The sequence below is a fragment of the Streptopelia decaocto genome, assembly GCF_964273445.1.
Source record: "Streptopelia decaocto genome assembly, chromosome: 18".
NCBI lineage: Eukaryota > Metazoa > Chordata > Aves > Columbiformes > Columbidae > Streptopelia > Streptopelia decaocto.
The window spans coordinates 3,595,657-3,611,525 of NC_138673.1; the positions used below are offsets into that span (position 1 = coordinate 3,595,657).

The 15,869-nt window shown below is 45.4% G+C and overlaps 1 protein-coding gene across 2 annotated transcripts in view; it reads right to left on the minus strand.

The window, feature by feature from the left end:
* Positions 1 to 15,869, minus strand: part of CLIP2 (CAP-Gly domain containing linker protein 2) — a 72,207-nt gene that overhangs the window by 24,296 nt on the left and 32,042 nt on the right. For both annotated transcript variants that reach the window (XR_014185628.1, XM_082068271.1), the window contains exons 3-4: positions 9,420 to 9,958; positions 2,377 to 2,501 (exon numbers count right to left, since the gene is read on the minus strand). Coding sequence is in view for 1 of the 2 variants with exons in the window: in XM_082068271.1 (XP_081924397.1) it covers positions 2,377 to 2,501; positions 9,420 to 9,958 (664 nt within the window). In the remaining variant the exon portion in view is untranslated. The remainder of the gene's footprint in view (positions 1 to 2,376; positions 2,502 to 9,419; positions 9,959 to 15,869) is intronic.

Sequence of the window (15,869 nt, forward strand, 5' to 3'; positions counted from 1 at the left end):
CTGCTCAAGCTCGATTTTTTCTATAACTTTATTTTAAAACAAACAAACAATAAAACCAACCCTCTACAAACCAAGATCATTTAGTCCCATCTGCTTGCTGCCAGCACAGGCTCTTGGGTTTGGATAACCAGCCATACCACAGACTGACCTTGCTGCAGAACAGAGACTCAAGGAAGAAAATCAGTCTGACTTCTTGCAAACCAGCCATAACCCTGCTCAGCATCATCTTCTCAAACTGAAGTAGGTACAGGTGCACCAACAGCACAGCCCCTTCCACCCGTCTAAGCAGTACAACAATGCCAAAGGCTGAGTCCCTCAAAATCCCCCCTGACAGCTCTTAGCAAGTCCAAACTTGCATCACTCTATGTCTGCTCATTTTCTTTTAATCCAGACTGGAAGTGGTTGCAATTAGCTTTTATAGTTCAGAAGCAGGAATTGGGTCCAGAACACTTGGCAGCAAAAAAAAAAAAAAAAAAAAAAATAATCTGCTTGAAACACAAGAGCTTCTCTCAGTGAGTGCTGAGGAGCTCTATACTCAGATTACAGAAAAGAAACAGGGAAGGAAAGTGGCATTGTGATGGCAACCTGCAGGTCAGAAACAGCACAGGGAATTTTGAAATTGATTAAAAAAACACCTTTCAGTGTCCAAGGTCTGTAGCTGACACGAGTCAGTTTTACTATGTTGGCTTCTCCAAAACCCCGGTGTTGAAATTGGTACATGCTATAAGAAAATCAAAAGGTTGGATGAAGGCTCAGAGGATGAATGGGACGCTGCTGCAAACCTGCAGCCAGATCCTCAGTGGACAGAGAGCCCTTCAGCTGGAGAGTCCACACGTGCCACTGCTGTATCAGCTGGTGTCCATTATTGCTAGAAGATCTGAAAAATCAGCCTGGATTCAAGGGGCAGGGATGCTTTACAGACTCCCTTAAGTCTCCTATTTAACCCAAACTTCTTAATTCACTCCTGCTTCCCAATCCCTGCTGTGGAGCCCAACTTTTCCTGCTCTTGATAGAGTGTGAAACGAAAGAGAAGCCTTGCAGACAAGGCACATACCATAACAGCCTCAGCCAACATGTAGCAGTTTCAGAAGACAGATGACTTCCAAGAGTTGGATTTTCAAAACACAGCAACCAAGGTGCAAGGACAGGAGGCAGAGAGAGCACCCTAACACTCACATCTGCCTTCCACATGCACAGAGACAATAAATCATTTCTGAGCACCCTGAAGATTAAGCTTAGAGATAATTTGTAGCGTATGGGACTTGGATTCACTCCATGACTTATTCTCTACCATCCTAGATATTTTCTTTTGAGAAAAGGCTGGAACTCAGCCATCTGCTGCCAATCATTTTCTGTTTTCCTGTCCTGATATTGAACGAGACATTGTTCCTCTTATTTTAAATGAAAACGCACAGCTGCTGGAAAAAAAGGAGGCTGACCCATCACAAGAAACCTTTATTACAGAACCAGAGATCTAACAAGGGAGGAACTCTCAGCTCCTCAGTTTCAAAGCTAAATCTCACCTCTAACACAAGATTCCCTTAAGAAGCTCCAAGAACTCAACAGTATTTCCCACTAAATGAACATGTGAAAGATAAGGAATCAGTTCCGCCTGTATTTGAAGCTGGGTCCAAGTGCTACTGTATAACTCAGAGTTGAATGTCCCCAAGTTCAAGATCTGAGGCTGGGAGTCATTCCCTTCTCTACCTTCTATATGAACAGAAACAGCTTCCCAGCAACCCTGTGAGATGTCCCCGATGAGTTTTATAGATACTAACAAGGGCTTTTTTCGAAAATAAATTAGTGGATATGCCTATGGAGGCAGAGGTATAAGATCCATCAGCAGACAGTTGCCTCACTACAGAACTACTACAAGGACAGACAATGACGACCAATTGTTCTTTTAGGTCTCTGGAAATTTGTCCCCAGAAAGAACAGAACAAGCAATGTTAAGCTGAGAAAAAGAGTTAAATCTTTATCTTCTATAGTTGTAACAGGGTGAATCACAGATACTGTGCAAGAAACAAGTTTATGAAGGGAATGTGTGGTAGAACGCAGAGCTAACACAATCACAGGCTCCATTTCTTGCAAAAACTAAATCCCAGTATAAGTTATCTTCTCTCCCTACTCTCTCCTGTTCCCTGAAGCCACTTAGGTTACTTCTTTACAGACCTTATCTGATCCTCCTTTAAAGTGCTCCAGTGATGAGGTTTCTATTGATCTCCCTGTAAAGCTATCCCAAAGCTTACAAGACTCAAAACTGAACTCTTTTTCCCAGGCCACAATGTCCAACCACACACATCCCAAGTCCTTCTCCCAGCTCCAGGAGGTTGTAGGACCCTACAACCCCAGGCTGGGTTTGGGAGCTCCCAGTACCTTGTACCAGCAACCGCCCCATCGTTCTTCCCCAGGGGTTCGTCCAACTCCACACCACACCACTCTCCTTTGGCAAAATCCGTCTCTCCCACGTAGCGCACAACGCCCGTCTTGGTCCCACCAACCTGTTGGAGATAAGATGCCAAGTGTTAGGGACAGCAGCACCAACACTGCCAAAAGGGGACTAAAACTGGGACAGCAATGGAGAGAGGAGGGGGGGGAAATAGGACATCATCAGTATTTTATGTTTTAGATTAATAAAACCAGAACAGATTGTTTCAAGTTCTCCTGGCACTAAAGATGTCTCTCCAATAACTATTATACAAAGAAGTTGACTAACTCCCACTTTTGGACCTGCCTGCAAGATGTCAGGACAAATACAATGAAAACCTATTTCAAAGCATCAGCTAACTGCACTTGTGAGGCCATGAAGGAGTTTAAGCCCCCAAACACAGCTTACACCCGCCTAGGATCTGCACTAATGTGGTTTCAGTTCTGAGCTCTGTCAGCTGGCAGTTCTGAGCAACACCAGGACAGGACATGAAAGGGACAAGCTCAGCCAGGAAGGCACCCGTCACTCTTCAGCTTGTCCCCACACAGAGTTTGCCAGGACATAGCAAATAGCCCTCCCAACAAAGCTCTCAAAATACAGGTGTTTTGTACAGAAAAAAAAAACCCTCCACTTTTACCTACACATTCTACAGCAATTCAGGGGCGCTAACGTGCTAAGGGTCTCCTCTCACGGCCAGCCTTCCACTAGCACAGATCTATTTTACCCTCCACGGAGAAACAAGAATAAATCACACCTTTTGCTCCCATATGTAGACTTAAAGCTTCCAGCATGCTGAGTAGGCTCTGGGAGAACACAAGGGAGGAATGTGTGACGCTGTGTTTTGGTCACTGCTATGAGAGCTCATTTCACGGAGCAGCAGCTGCCGCTGCCTTCGTACTGGAAGCTCCTACAGGTTTTGCTGAGCTACTTGTGCTGAGAAAAGACAGACGGAAAAGCACGAGGGTTCTTCTAAAGGTATGGACTTCAAGTCAATTGGCATATGGTCTAAACCTTTTTTAGCCTCTGTTAAAGCTCAGGTTCAGAGAAGAAAGCTAAAAATAAGTTTAAAGTTAAATTTGTAGCTTTATATTGAATGACTGGTGGCTCCTTTTTTTTTTTTCATATTAAATTTCACATAAACAAGTATCCACAGAGGAATATTCTCCTACAGGAAACAGTGATAGTCAAATGCAGAAATCTCCAGATTGTGTATTCTGGAGTAGGGATGTTACAGATTTACCAATTCTGACTCCCTAAAAATTCTGAAAATTGCTTTTGCAAAGGAGAAATACTTTTCTCAGCCTAAAAATAACTGTACCTGAGTGGGCTGGAGAACACAACTCTGAAGTCTGGGCCCTACCTCAAACCCTGGGAGGTTGTTCTGCAGCACAGAGCTCAAGTTCGTCTTCCGTATTTTCTGTCCCTAGGGGTTCAAAGTGCTGTTCATGGAAAAACCTTTACTGATGTTCTCTTTGCTATAGGAAGGAGGAAACTATTTGCCACAGCAGAACAAGAATCACAAGAAAGCTTTCTGGTCCTACACTGCATCCAGGAGTAAAAAGATGGTTCCATTTCAGTATTAAGTTTTTGGCAAGTTACACATTGGAACAGTTGCAATAAAATTCTTTTCCTATCACTCACAGTCAAACAGCAGTCCTCTTTCTGATTTACTTGAGTTTATACAGACTTAGCCTCTCAATATTAATACAGTGATTTAATGCCATTCTAATGCATCTCTTTAGCTGCAAGTTGAACTCAATATAGGTGTAATTCATCTTAACATTCTTTATAGGACCTTATCATTGCTCGTAAGCTCCCTCAATTTTATTTTTGTTGTGTATTAATTACAGATATTGAGCCACATTTCCCTTACCGAGCAACCTGATCCTCTGACCCCACAGATCCTCATGTAAATGCTTTAAAAGCTCGATATCTGGCGCTTCTACTAGAGGGTCTCACTCCTCAGTTGCATCCCCATAGATATGACTTATTTTGAGAAAGCTGTTTTCAAACAGGAGAGAAAAAAAGCAGCCCTGTTGACTTACTACATGTATATCTAATTGTGCCAATTCTTAAATAAGAGAACAAAATCCGCACATCAGCGAGGATACCAAGCACAGACAATGTGATTCTCTGCTTCCAAAGCAATGCATTTTATTTTCCCTTTCAAGCATTAATTATTCTGTCTTTTCTATAAAGCACACCCTTGCCATACAGCACTATCTCCTGCCCCAAGCCAGGATGGACACATCTGGGGTCCCTACATCAGGCTGTCACACACACCCCAGCACTCAAACTGCTTCTTAACTTCCCATCTTTCGGCAGGTGCGCAGAAACTCTCACGGATGGAGAGCCTAGAAAATTCATCCCACTCAGAGGCACAGATTTGTTTGGGCCCAATAATCTGGTAACACTGCTAAAATAAATAATGTGTTTTGGAAAAAGCCAGCTGGCACCTTGTATCGGTGCGTGAAACACACTCATCAAAACAGATGTGTTTGTCTCTAACAGACCTTTTAATAAATCAGAGGTATCACCAAAAAAACCCACACCCAATCAAAACCACAAAATTACACAAATAACCACAACACCAACACAACAAAAAGCAGCTAAAAATAGCTCCTTCTTGACACTCTGAAAACCAGAAACAATATTGACATAGTGATATAGGATGTTTTGGTTTGGAGGGTATTTTGACCAGCATGGACATTCCAAGCCTCCCTGTTTCAGGTAAAAACCACTTAAGATTAACTTTAAGCAAGCTGATGTTGTTCCACCCTCTCCAGCTGGATTCAAGCAGCCTCTGATCTCTTGGAAAGTTCAGCTCCAGTTCTCTGCCTCAGCTGCGATGCCCTTTTCATGCCTTTGACTAAAGACCATCTTCCTGACCTGGCCTTTCCTCAGCAAAAGATCTGTCTCAAGAGACAGTCTTGGGCTTGACCTTCACAACAAAATGAAGCCAGCAATATTTAACTTGCCCTAACTGGCAAGTCAGAAAAGGAACACACATCTATTGAAGGAGGACATCCACACGCCTTCCCTGCTGTACCAACTGTAGTATCACTGACATCACCTTTTACTATGGTTTTCTCATCAAAATGACAAAACTGGATCCAGACCAGTATCCTAGGGCTGAAAAGACAATGATGCTAATCCTTCCAGACACTGTCTTCATCAGAGCTGCTAGTATGTAATTTAAACAATTTACCAAATTAGCGCCAGGCCATACCTCCATTTGACTCCCTCCAGCCTGCTTTTGCTCTTTTCCCCTTATGTCCTCCCTGCTCACCCTGCAGCAGTTTCTTGCTCTCTGCAAGAACCTCTTAACAGTTGTCCTCAACCCGAGGCCCGTGGGCAATGCACTGCTCAGAATCCACTCTAATACTGCTCAGAGAGAAAAGAAAAATAAAATTATAAGTGTCATTCAGGGCAGCAGGGACTGTTCTCCACCCTGTCATGCACAATTCCAGGGTCAGCCATGGCTGCAGATGCCTGCTTGTGCATATCCCCGCTTGTGCATATCCCCATGCAGAAACCACAGAGATTATGCCGTGCTGTCTGCTTAAAATTCCAATTTACCTGTCTAAATAAGTGTAAAATAATGATCTGTAGGTACAAGGGGGTAAATCCCACCTGTGGGAATGCATGTCACCACCTTCTGGGGCTGTGCCCCAGCTGACAGCCAGGGACAGCATTCAGCGAGCTAGTGCTAAGGTGGAGATCTGGCTTGTGCTCAGGTTTGTCTGTAAATACAACTTAATTCAGGTGGCATCTGACCAGCAGCAGTTTCATCCCACCAGATATTCACTATCTCATCTGTTAGCACCAGAACTGCATGTTAGAGTGAGGAGAGACAGCCAGGGATTATAGGACCGTCCTCCTCCCTTTGTGAAGTTACAGGAATTTTTATAGTTTCTTTTAATCCAGCCACTTATCTTTGCACCTTCCCATCCCCACAGCACAAGTCAGCATTGCACAGGGGTGAGGCTGACAGCACTGCTGATGCAAGGCATTTGGGCACATTTATCTGTCAAGCACCAGTAAGAAAATAATGTCCTAGGGATGTGGTATAAGCGGAAAGCCTAGAATTACAGCATCCCCTCCTGAGGCTCTCTCCCATACAAAGTCTGGCCACGCTAATAATACAGTTTGTTCCACCACAGGCCACTTACAACTCCTATTTAATGACAGGTATTGCACACAGAAGACAAGGACTGGCCAATGCGTCAGCCCAAATGAATGGTTCGGAGGATGCACAAAAATCCTCACAGGGTTAACGTGGCAGCAGGACAGGGCAGTTGCTTCGGGCTATTTATTTCCTCTTAGTTCCACTGTAGTGACAGGGAACGCTTGCTCCTGCGACAAGAGCAGTCACGCTGTGTTTCACAATTTTCTGTGGTGAGGAAAGAGCTTGGACCAAGAGACCCAGAAGGTGTTTAGACAAGGTTCTCAGGGACATGTTTTAGTGCTAGAGTTGGGTTAGGTTATGGTTGGACTCTATGATCCTGAGGGTCTCTTCCAACTGAAGTTGTATGAGTATGTTTTCCTGTCTTTTGAATCCTGCAAAGAACCAGAAGAGTTCCTTCACATCACCTCACGTACCTTCGCAGCAGCAAGGCTTCAGTCTCGGGCACTGAAATGGCCCAAAGCAAGCTGGCAGCAGCAGACCAAGTGGTTGTCTCCACCAAGGAGAAGGGCTTAGGCTGCAATTCTGCTTCTAATGGAAATGCTTTTTCACTCAGGTGGTTTAAGGCTTTCTGCAGCTTCAGGCTGGCAGAGCAGGGTTGGGGTGAGGGATGCGAAAGAAAAGGATGAGATTAGTTTACTCATGAGAATTTTCTCTCATTTGTCAGGAGCCAGGTTGAGACACACCACAGGCAAAGACTTTCTGTGGTGTACAGATTATCAGAAAGTGATTAAAATCACACGCTCAGGGGGACCCCCCAGAGTCTATTCCCACCAGCCTGTCCCGGCACTCCTGCCCGTCCGTCAGCTGAGGTGCCGATCACCCTTTGTAACCTCCCTGCTAGTGATTGCTGCTGCTATTCCTGTACCTCTTCTGGGTTTGATCACCTACAAGTTGTAGCAAAGTCACAAACCTAGAATACATCTGAAGAGTATCTGGGGCAACACCCCACAGCAATAGAGTCAACCAGCCACTGGGATACAACCTTAGGCACCCGTATACCCTTAGGTAGTCTTGCTTATTGCTACATTTCAGTACTAAAGCGTGCAATCCCAGTTAGGAGACAGAAGGATGGTTGAAGGGCAGAATACTTCTATTATTAACAGCAATTACTTTTTAAAATTATTTTTTATTTAGATTGCCATATAGAGAACAGCCACTTCCTTCCATCCTTAAGAAAGCCCTCACATCTAGGGGGGAATGAGTGCAGCTGCTAAGAAAGCCTCCCCCAAACCATGTAAAATACATTTCCCTAAGCAAAAAAAACCCACAGCAGACATTCCTCCCAAGCAGAAAATGCTCAACTGCTCCATTGCTCTGTTTCCATCCCTTCTTTCCCTGGAGAAAGGCAATGAACCCACCTCACATTAACAGCAGCACTTCAGCAATTATCACACTTTGGGAAGCTTTATTCTTACTGAAGCAGAGGTTAATTGTTCCGCATTCATTTGCCAGACTTCAAGAGATGAGTTCTACAATATTAGGGTGGGGTTTTCATCTCTGTAATGCAATTTTGGCATCTCTGGGAAAAAGTACAAGTTAGTGCCAACGGCACATATTATCTAATTCTTCTAATGGAAAGCTTCTAATAGAAGCTAAAAGTCGCTTTTTGCAACTGCTATGGACTCAGAAAGGGCCTCAGAACAACGTCACTGAAAAGCAAAAATGTCTTCAAGCTACAACAGACCTTAATGACGTTCAAGAAAACAACTAGCAGGAAACAACAGGAACACAGAGCAGGCAGGTGTTGGTCTTACAGACCCAGGAGGGACCCCTGCAACCTTGTGTTCCATCCACCAAGCAATTACAGAAAACACATGTCCTCCATCACTAGAAAAGCCTTCGGTGGATCCCATCTGCCTAAAAGCCATTCTCAAATAAAAAGAAAATCTTTCAGAAAAGCACAGGCTAAGAGTAATAAAGACAACTAAAACTGTACCAGTCCAGAGAGGACACAAGCAAAGGTTTACTCAGGGAATTTGAGGCAGCTCAGGTTAACCCAGAATTATTGTTTATGTATTCAAACACCAAACATGATTAGCTGACATCTCCATTACTAAAAAAAGCCATCTGCCAAGCAAAGCACATGTTACTGAACCATAACCACAAATTATTTATTCTTGTTATCATTATCAGTTCTTTTCCTGGACCTCTCCTACTGCATGCAAACAATTCCAGGTGCTTCTGTCAGCTGAAGGTTTCTGAAAGCTCATCCATCAGAACAGTGATCTCTCCCAAAGTCCTGCCCTTTTATAAAAATAATTGCAAGCTCCTTTCTGTACAGGAAAGGAGTTAGTGTTATATCCAACACATAAAACTGCAGCACCACGAGAGGAGTGAGCAGCTAGGGGAGATTCTCACAAATACTTGCAGAGTATGTACGACCACATGCAACATTGTTGGAAATTCCTTGAAAGCCCAATACACACCATTATGGAGAGTATCACTGGATTAGAAAAGAACACTTAATGATTTTTCTATTTCCCTCTCAGGTTTGAGTTGCTCTCTCTCTGACCTCATCCTGCTGCTCAGAACTTGTCCAATACAAGAAACACTCTGGAATATGTTGTCTCACACCAGTGTGAAAATGACAGACACGTCCAGAAGATACAGCATCCCAAATAACAGCAGATGCAGAAGTTCAATGCCCGTTTGGTCCAGGCATCCTCCTTCAAGGCCACACTCTGTCCCACAACTCACCACCAACTCCATCCTTGTCTCATCCTGAGCCTGACCCGGAGCTCTTAGGGAAGGCACAAATTCTCATCCTTTGCCTTTCTAGGGGGACCCCGCGGATCAACTCACCAGCACGCGATCTCCGAGCCGTAAGTCCTTCTCCCCTTTTTTCACAGACCCACTGTCCGAGAGGTTAGATCCAGACTCGTTGCCCGTCTTCATGGCGCTGTTCAGGACGCTCTCCCGCAGGGGGATGACACGAGTGGAGAGAGGTGGCGTGGCCGTCCCCGAGTGCAGTGACAAGTTCTGAGCCGTCAGGGAGTCCACGGAGGGGGCGTCGCTCCCCGAGCCCTCGGCCACCGGCTGCCGCGTCAGCTTGGACGGTCGCGTAAAAATCCCCTGCAGCGGCTGGCATTCAAAGTACCGCACTCCACCGACGGAGCCGTCATTCTTACCCACCGGGTCATCCAGAACGACCCCTGCCCACTGGCCTGGAGCAAATTGCGTCTCCCCAAGATACTGGATCACACCTGGCTTCACTCCGTTTACCCAGACACGTTCGCCCACCACAAAGTCGCCCAGGAAATCATCGCCCACCTCGGCAACCTTTGAGCCCGACTTCTCGGTGCTGGTGGTGGAGGTGGCACCCTGCTTGTGTAAAGGTGAGCCTGTGGATCAAGGGAAGAGAGGTTTTGGTATGAGAAGAAATCCTAAAAGGCAGCCAAAACACCACGAAAGGGTATTTACATAAAAGAGACATCTGGGACCACGAGTTCGGTTGCAGGTTTACACTAGGTGAAGGTTAAAACTTGAGCGACTCCATTACTTACACGTTTTCCTCATCAGGAAAGCAATCTGCACAGAAATCCCCGTACGCTGCCCAGTTTCTGCAGCTCTTGCACACAAAGAACTGACCCCACATCTTCATCTCCCTTCATGTGGCCACTTACCCCAGTCCTATCACAGCATGGAGGGATATTTTGCATGGCAGCACTAATAAGCACTTAATGCCACACCTGTCTTTTTGAGCTTAAGGATCAAAAGGAGACCAATGAATTGCTGCTTTGAAGAAAGATGCCAAAGTTATCATTTCATCCCAAAATAATATATATATAAAGAAATAAACGAGTGAGGTACAGATGTCTTAGTACCTGGCGCTGTGAGAACTCCACGTGTCTGTATACAGGCAAGCAGTCCAAGCATTGAGAGTCCCAACAAGGGCATTAATAGCTCCTGTGGGACCATGCAGCTGCCTTGGCAAATTATTCCATTTCCCCTGCTGCTGCTGTGCCCTTTGCTGGAGCAGAACCAGCAGTGAGCAGACACCTGGGGTATGCTCAATATAAACAGCACATCTATAAACAGGAAACATCTACAAACCCCTGCATGCAGAGCCTTCCCAGGGCTGACACACGTGCACTGGACGCAATAAAACAGGCAATAGAGAATGTTCTTATTCCAGCATCAGCCTGTCAAGCCAAAGTCTGACCTCCAGCAACATCTCACTGCGCTGGGAGATGGAAAACTGCAGGTGATGCTGGAAATTCAGTCCCACTCTTTCCAGCATACCCAGGACTGGCCCAATGTGACTGGTGTCTGAAAGGGAACAAAGGCAACACGAGCAAACGAGGTAGCAGTGACCCCAGTGTCAAACTCTCCTGTGACAAACCTTGAGTTTTCAACTCAGACCCCAGGAGAGCGAAAGAAGAGGACATATGGACTTCATTAAAACACTCTGAAGGATAAAGGGGGAGGTTAAGTAAAGCCTTGAAAGCAACTACACAAGGGATTGAGGAAATAAGCTTGGAAAATAAGATCCAGCAAGTCATACATCCCAGACCTTCAGTCACCCTCAGCTCCTGGCAGCACTGAGGTCCCAAGTGTGTTTGGTGTAGGGTGGGTGTGTATGACACTTGGTCCCACACATCCTGTGCTCAATGAAAGCCACCCAGACTCTTCAGCCACACTGTCAGCTGAAATTTCTGGAAGCCACCAACCACAATAGCCTCACGCACACTCAGGAAGAAATTTTTATTAGTTACCAGACAAGGCTGGCAGAGAAAGTCTAAGCAGCTGCAGAGACACACCAACCTCGAGAACTTATCTGAAATGAACTGTGAAACTTGTTCAGCCTCAGCCATCACTATTGCTCAGTCTGCATCACTTCTACAGCTCTTTCAGAAGTGTTGGTTTTGGATAAGAAAAGTGAAACACCAACAGGTTCCAAGAAACTCACTAACAGCAAAACAAGGGTACAGATCTCAGGTACGAAGTTGAAAACAAAATTATACAAGAGAAACACTCAACAAAAGGTAGACTGAGTATTTTCTACTCCAACCCTGCTGTTACCTGGTGATGCCAATCAAGAAGCCACAGCAACTATTTGTTTGTCACTATAAGGCATCAAACTCAGTAGCTCACCTGGAAGCCAGCAATGGGGAAAGCTCTTCCTTCCTTGTTCCAGGAGAATCTTGCTTTGCTGCTCAGCCCAATACAAACCTCGCTTGCTCGACAGGACTGTGACGGCAGCTCCTTGCTCCCTCCCTCTCACTGGGACCAGGCTCCAAAACACAACATGCAGTAAGTGGGATCCCTTCCACTTGGGCTTTCCAACTTTACAACCCTATTGTGTTCATTAGCCAGCTAATTCTTTTCAGTTTAAATGGTCTTCCTGTAGGTCACAGCTTTTCAGGGCTGAACAACAGTTTATAAGTCAAAGTCATACACAGCATCCGCTAAATACACATCTTATCCAACTCTAAATCTCTATTTTCCCTTTAGCTTTTGTAAAGCTCAAGCATAACACATTAATAACAACCATGGCAGATCTGGTGCTTGGGGCCCTTTGTGCAAACTCAGCCCATCAGTTTTAGGGGCCCAGTGACAGGATACCCCACAGTGACATGGCACCAATACTTCAGGAGCTGAATAAATGCGTATGAGCCAAGAGCTGGAGATGGTAAAGGTTTTAACCGAAGCTTCAGCCTGTTTGCACGGGTCTTGTTACCGTGTCAATGAAAACCATGTGTCCAAAATCCCTGAAAGCGCAAGGTCTTCTGCAAACAGGACTCTTCCAGCTCTTGGAACTGTGTGCTGAAGGAAGAGGTGAAGAGACAGCTTTGTAAGATAAATGAGCAAGAAACCGCCCTTCAAACAAGCTCTAACAGTTGGAACAGGAGGAACACAGCACTTGCTGTGGAGGAGCATCAGCAGGAACAGCCTTCTTTGCAGGATCCCTGAGGAGAAGCTCAGCCTCGTGCTACGTTTAAGTGGCATCCACATCCAGCAAAACCCAGCAACCCCTCAATCCCTCCACATCCTTTGACCCCCTGCAGGACTCCAGTTGCTCATTTCTTATCACTGGGGAAATGAAACAAAAAGGAAAGGAAACTCCTTTCTGAAGTGGAGGAGGGAGAGGAAGAGAAAAGTAGTTTGCACAAGAAGTGGTGCATAGTGAGCGCTGCTTATGTATTTCCTACTCCCTGCAGAACCCTTTTGTCATCTTACTGCTCTCGAGACACATGCCAGGCACCACAACTGCCAGAAGAATCAGAAATGCAACAGCCTGTTGTGTTGCCATGGGAATCAGGAGACAGGCAGTTAATTGATAAAATGGAGGCACATTAGATTTAAAAGAAAGTGGGGGGAAAAAAAAAAAAAAAAAAGAGATATAGCAGAGTAGTGTCTCATGCCAGGAAGGGAGGGAGAAATGACAAAACGTGTGATATTTTTAAAAGAGTTTTACAAATCTCCCAAAGGTCTTTTTCCTTCTCCATTTTCATCTTCAGAGGTTGTTACCCTCCAGTTCCACCACATCACAAGACAGGCCGCCACGCAGCACAGAGCTCCTAGTCAGCACTCCCTCTCCCTGGCAATCAATAAGCTTCGCATCCACCAGCCCGCAACAACAATGGTACCAGCCCAGCAGAAGCGTCACTGTCTCCAGACCTGAAGCCACTACATCCTCATGGCACTGGCCATGTCAATGCTGTCAATGTCACTAACCTGTGGCAGGGCAGCACACCCTGTGACCAAACTAACGACTCAAAAAGGCTTTGGTGCCAGCTCTGCTACCAGTGCTTTGGGACAGCCCCATGACCAGGGGACCATAATGCCCATTTGAAGCTAAGATGGATCTTGTCAGCTGGAAAACCCCACTGCTGGTCACAGGGCTGCCAGCTAAAAAAAGAATAATGTATGTTTTCACTGCCACAAGGACTAGGTAAGAGCCGAAGAGCCATTAGAGCAGGCTGCTCAGGTAACAACACAGTGATGTGGTCTCAGCTGGGACATCAGACACTGTCCCTGTTCAAGCTGCAGCCCGTACTCAGGACACCAAACATTTGCAGTAGATGATTGTTTCCCACCCAAAAGACCGCCACTAAGAGCCGGACGTGTGGAATAGCGATGTATTGTCTTTACTACCAAGTACCTATCACCTCCTGGCTCTGTGTTTTTAGCTGTTGCTTTTATATTGCAATTCTTGTGAGCCTCCCTCGGCCTGCAATACCATTTCACCTGCAAGCATAACCTACAGAAATATGTGAAGGACAGCAGAGCTGATTAGAGCTTCCCCAACAGAGAGGGGAACAACAGACAGTCCAGAGCATCCACTATCAAACCCTCAGCTCCTATTGACTATCGGGGCTGGTCTACAAGCAAGAGACAGGGAGGTACAACCTGCTGCACCCCCAGGAACTGCCACCAGCATGCAGGGAGACTCGGCTGCATCCAGCAGTGTCAGCAGCAGCCACCCAGTCCCACAGGAGGAGGACTGGCTGCTGCCTTCCCAGCGCTCAGAGATGGTGAAGACTCACCACATGTCATTTCTAGGTTCCCACACAGGGACTGGAGCTTCCCAAAGCAGCTTGGATTACATAAACATGACGGTGTTGGCAATCAAGTGAAAGCCAGCCTGCCCTGCCGTGCCCAAATTCAAATTATCGAGCACAGCAACGAAGCAGCTGTTTTCTGAAAGATTTATCGTGGCCCTTTCAAGCTGCAAGATAAGGCAGAAAGAGGGAGGGAAAACACCACAGAAAGCAACGCTTCACAGGCAATAGCCGAATGCCTGGCAGCGCATTGTGGGAGGACGCAGCCCCAGAGATTTATGGCTGACTTAGAAACAACAACTGAAAGCTCTGCAAGTTCAGAGCTGAAAAGTTGGGGCTGTAATCGCCTGTCCCATGGGACTTAAATGTAATGACTGGCACAGAGATGAGCTCTGCATCTGGCACCCTGGAAATGTATTGCCCCTGCTGTTCCCTGGAATAACCCCCATGGCGCGGATATTAAGACGCGAGACAACTTCATCATCACTTTTCCTGGTTCCTTTGAAGAGAGGAGACGTACCTAGAAAGAAACCTGTGATGAGGAGGAAGGAAAAGAGGACAATAAGAAAGCGAAGAAGAATTATGAATGAGCGAGCAAAAGCGAATGAGAACCACTACAAAGTTTCTTTGCACTGAATGCGAGGAGATGCCCGTTGAGGCAGATATTTGTCTTCACAAGGGCAGCTGGGAAGGGCACTGAACCTCAAACAGACGAACGGAACAAAAGCTTTCAGATAAAGGTCTCATTCAAGAGACTGACTGGTACAAAATCTGCTCTGCCACAGGCGAGATGTGTGTTCTTGGAGCCTGCTAGAGAAGGGAAGGATGGAGGACCCTGGGGTTTACCAGCTATGCTAGATCAGATTCAGTTTAATTCTTAAAAGAAACAAACAGCAAAGATATATATTGGTTATGTGTAAGGTTTTCAAGTTTTTCAAATAAACAATGGCATTCAACAAAACATGCAAAACAGACAGGTTTTGGCAGCAGACAGCACGAGGGAAACGAGTGACTGGTTGAAAATGCACACGCTTTCTTTCACTGAGGGAAAATTAACTTGCAGTATACGGATGGATCTATTCATCTCAAGATTACAGTCTTAATTTTTACATAATTATGATTTTTAAACCTGTAAGCATATTCTTTCAACATTCATGTTTCAATACATTACTCAACATTTTCCAGCCTGAAAACAGGGCCCACATATCACAGCCCTGGAACAGCACCCTGTTTTCTCAGAAAATAATGAACACAAAAATCCCACCGTTTTAATGGTGTTCCAGGTTTGACAAAAAGAAGGGAGTACCTATGCCTTCCTCCCCAGCCCGTGCCACCCCAGACTTTAGAAGTAAGTCAAAAAAACCCTAGAACTACACTAAAGTAGCCCCGGTATATTACAGAATAATAAACTTCATTCTTCTGTAAATAAATAACAAAATCATTTCAGCTAGACAATATTCCCCTTAGAAGCATTATTCACCATAGCTTAGTCTAACTAGAGGATATATTTTTCCATTTAAACAAGCCATTAGCTGTAAAGATTCATTAAGTCCTCTCCTCCCAACTCCATATCCAAACAGATTTACCTTGCCCTGACAGTTACAACTACTAAAAGACTTCAGGACAGAAAGGAGAGTTAGAAAGCAGCCCAGGACAGCCCAGTATGATGGTATAACCCACAAGACAGCCCCAAGAACACTAACCGGGGAGATACACTTAGAGGAATGGGTCCTACCCTGCACGGCAA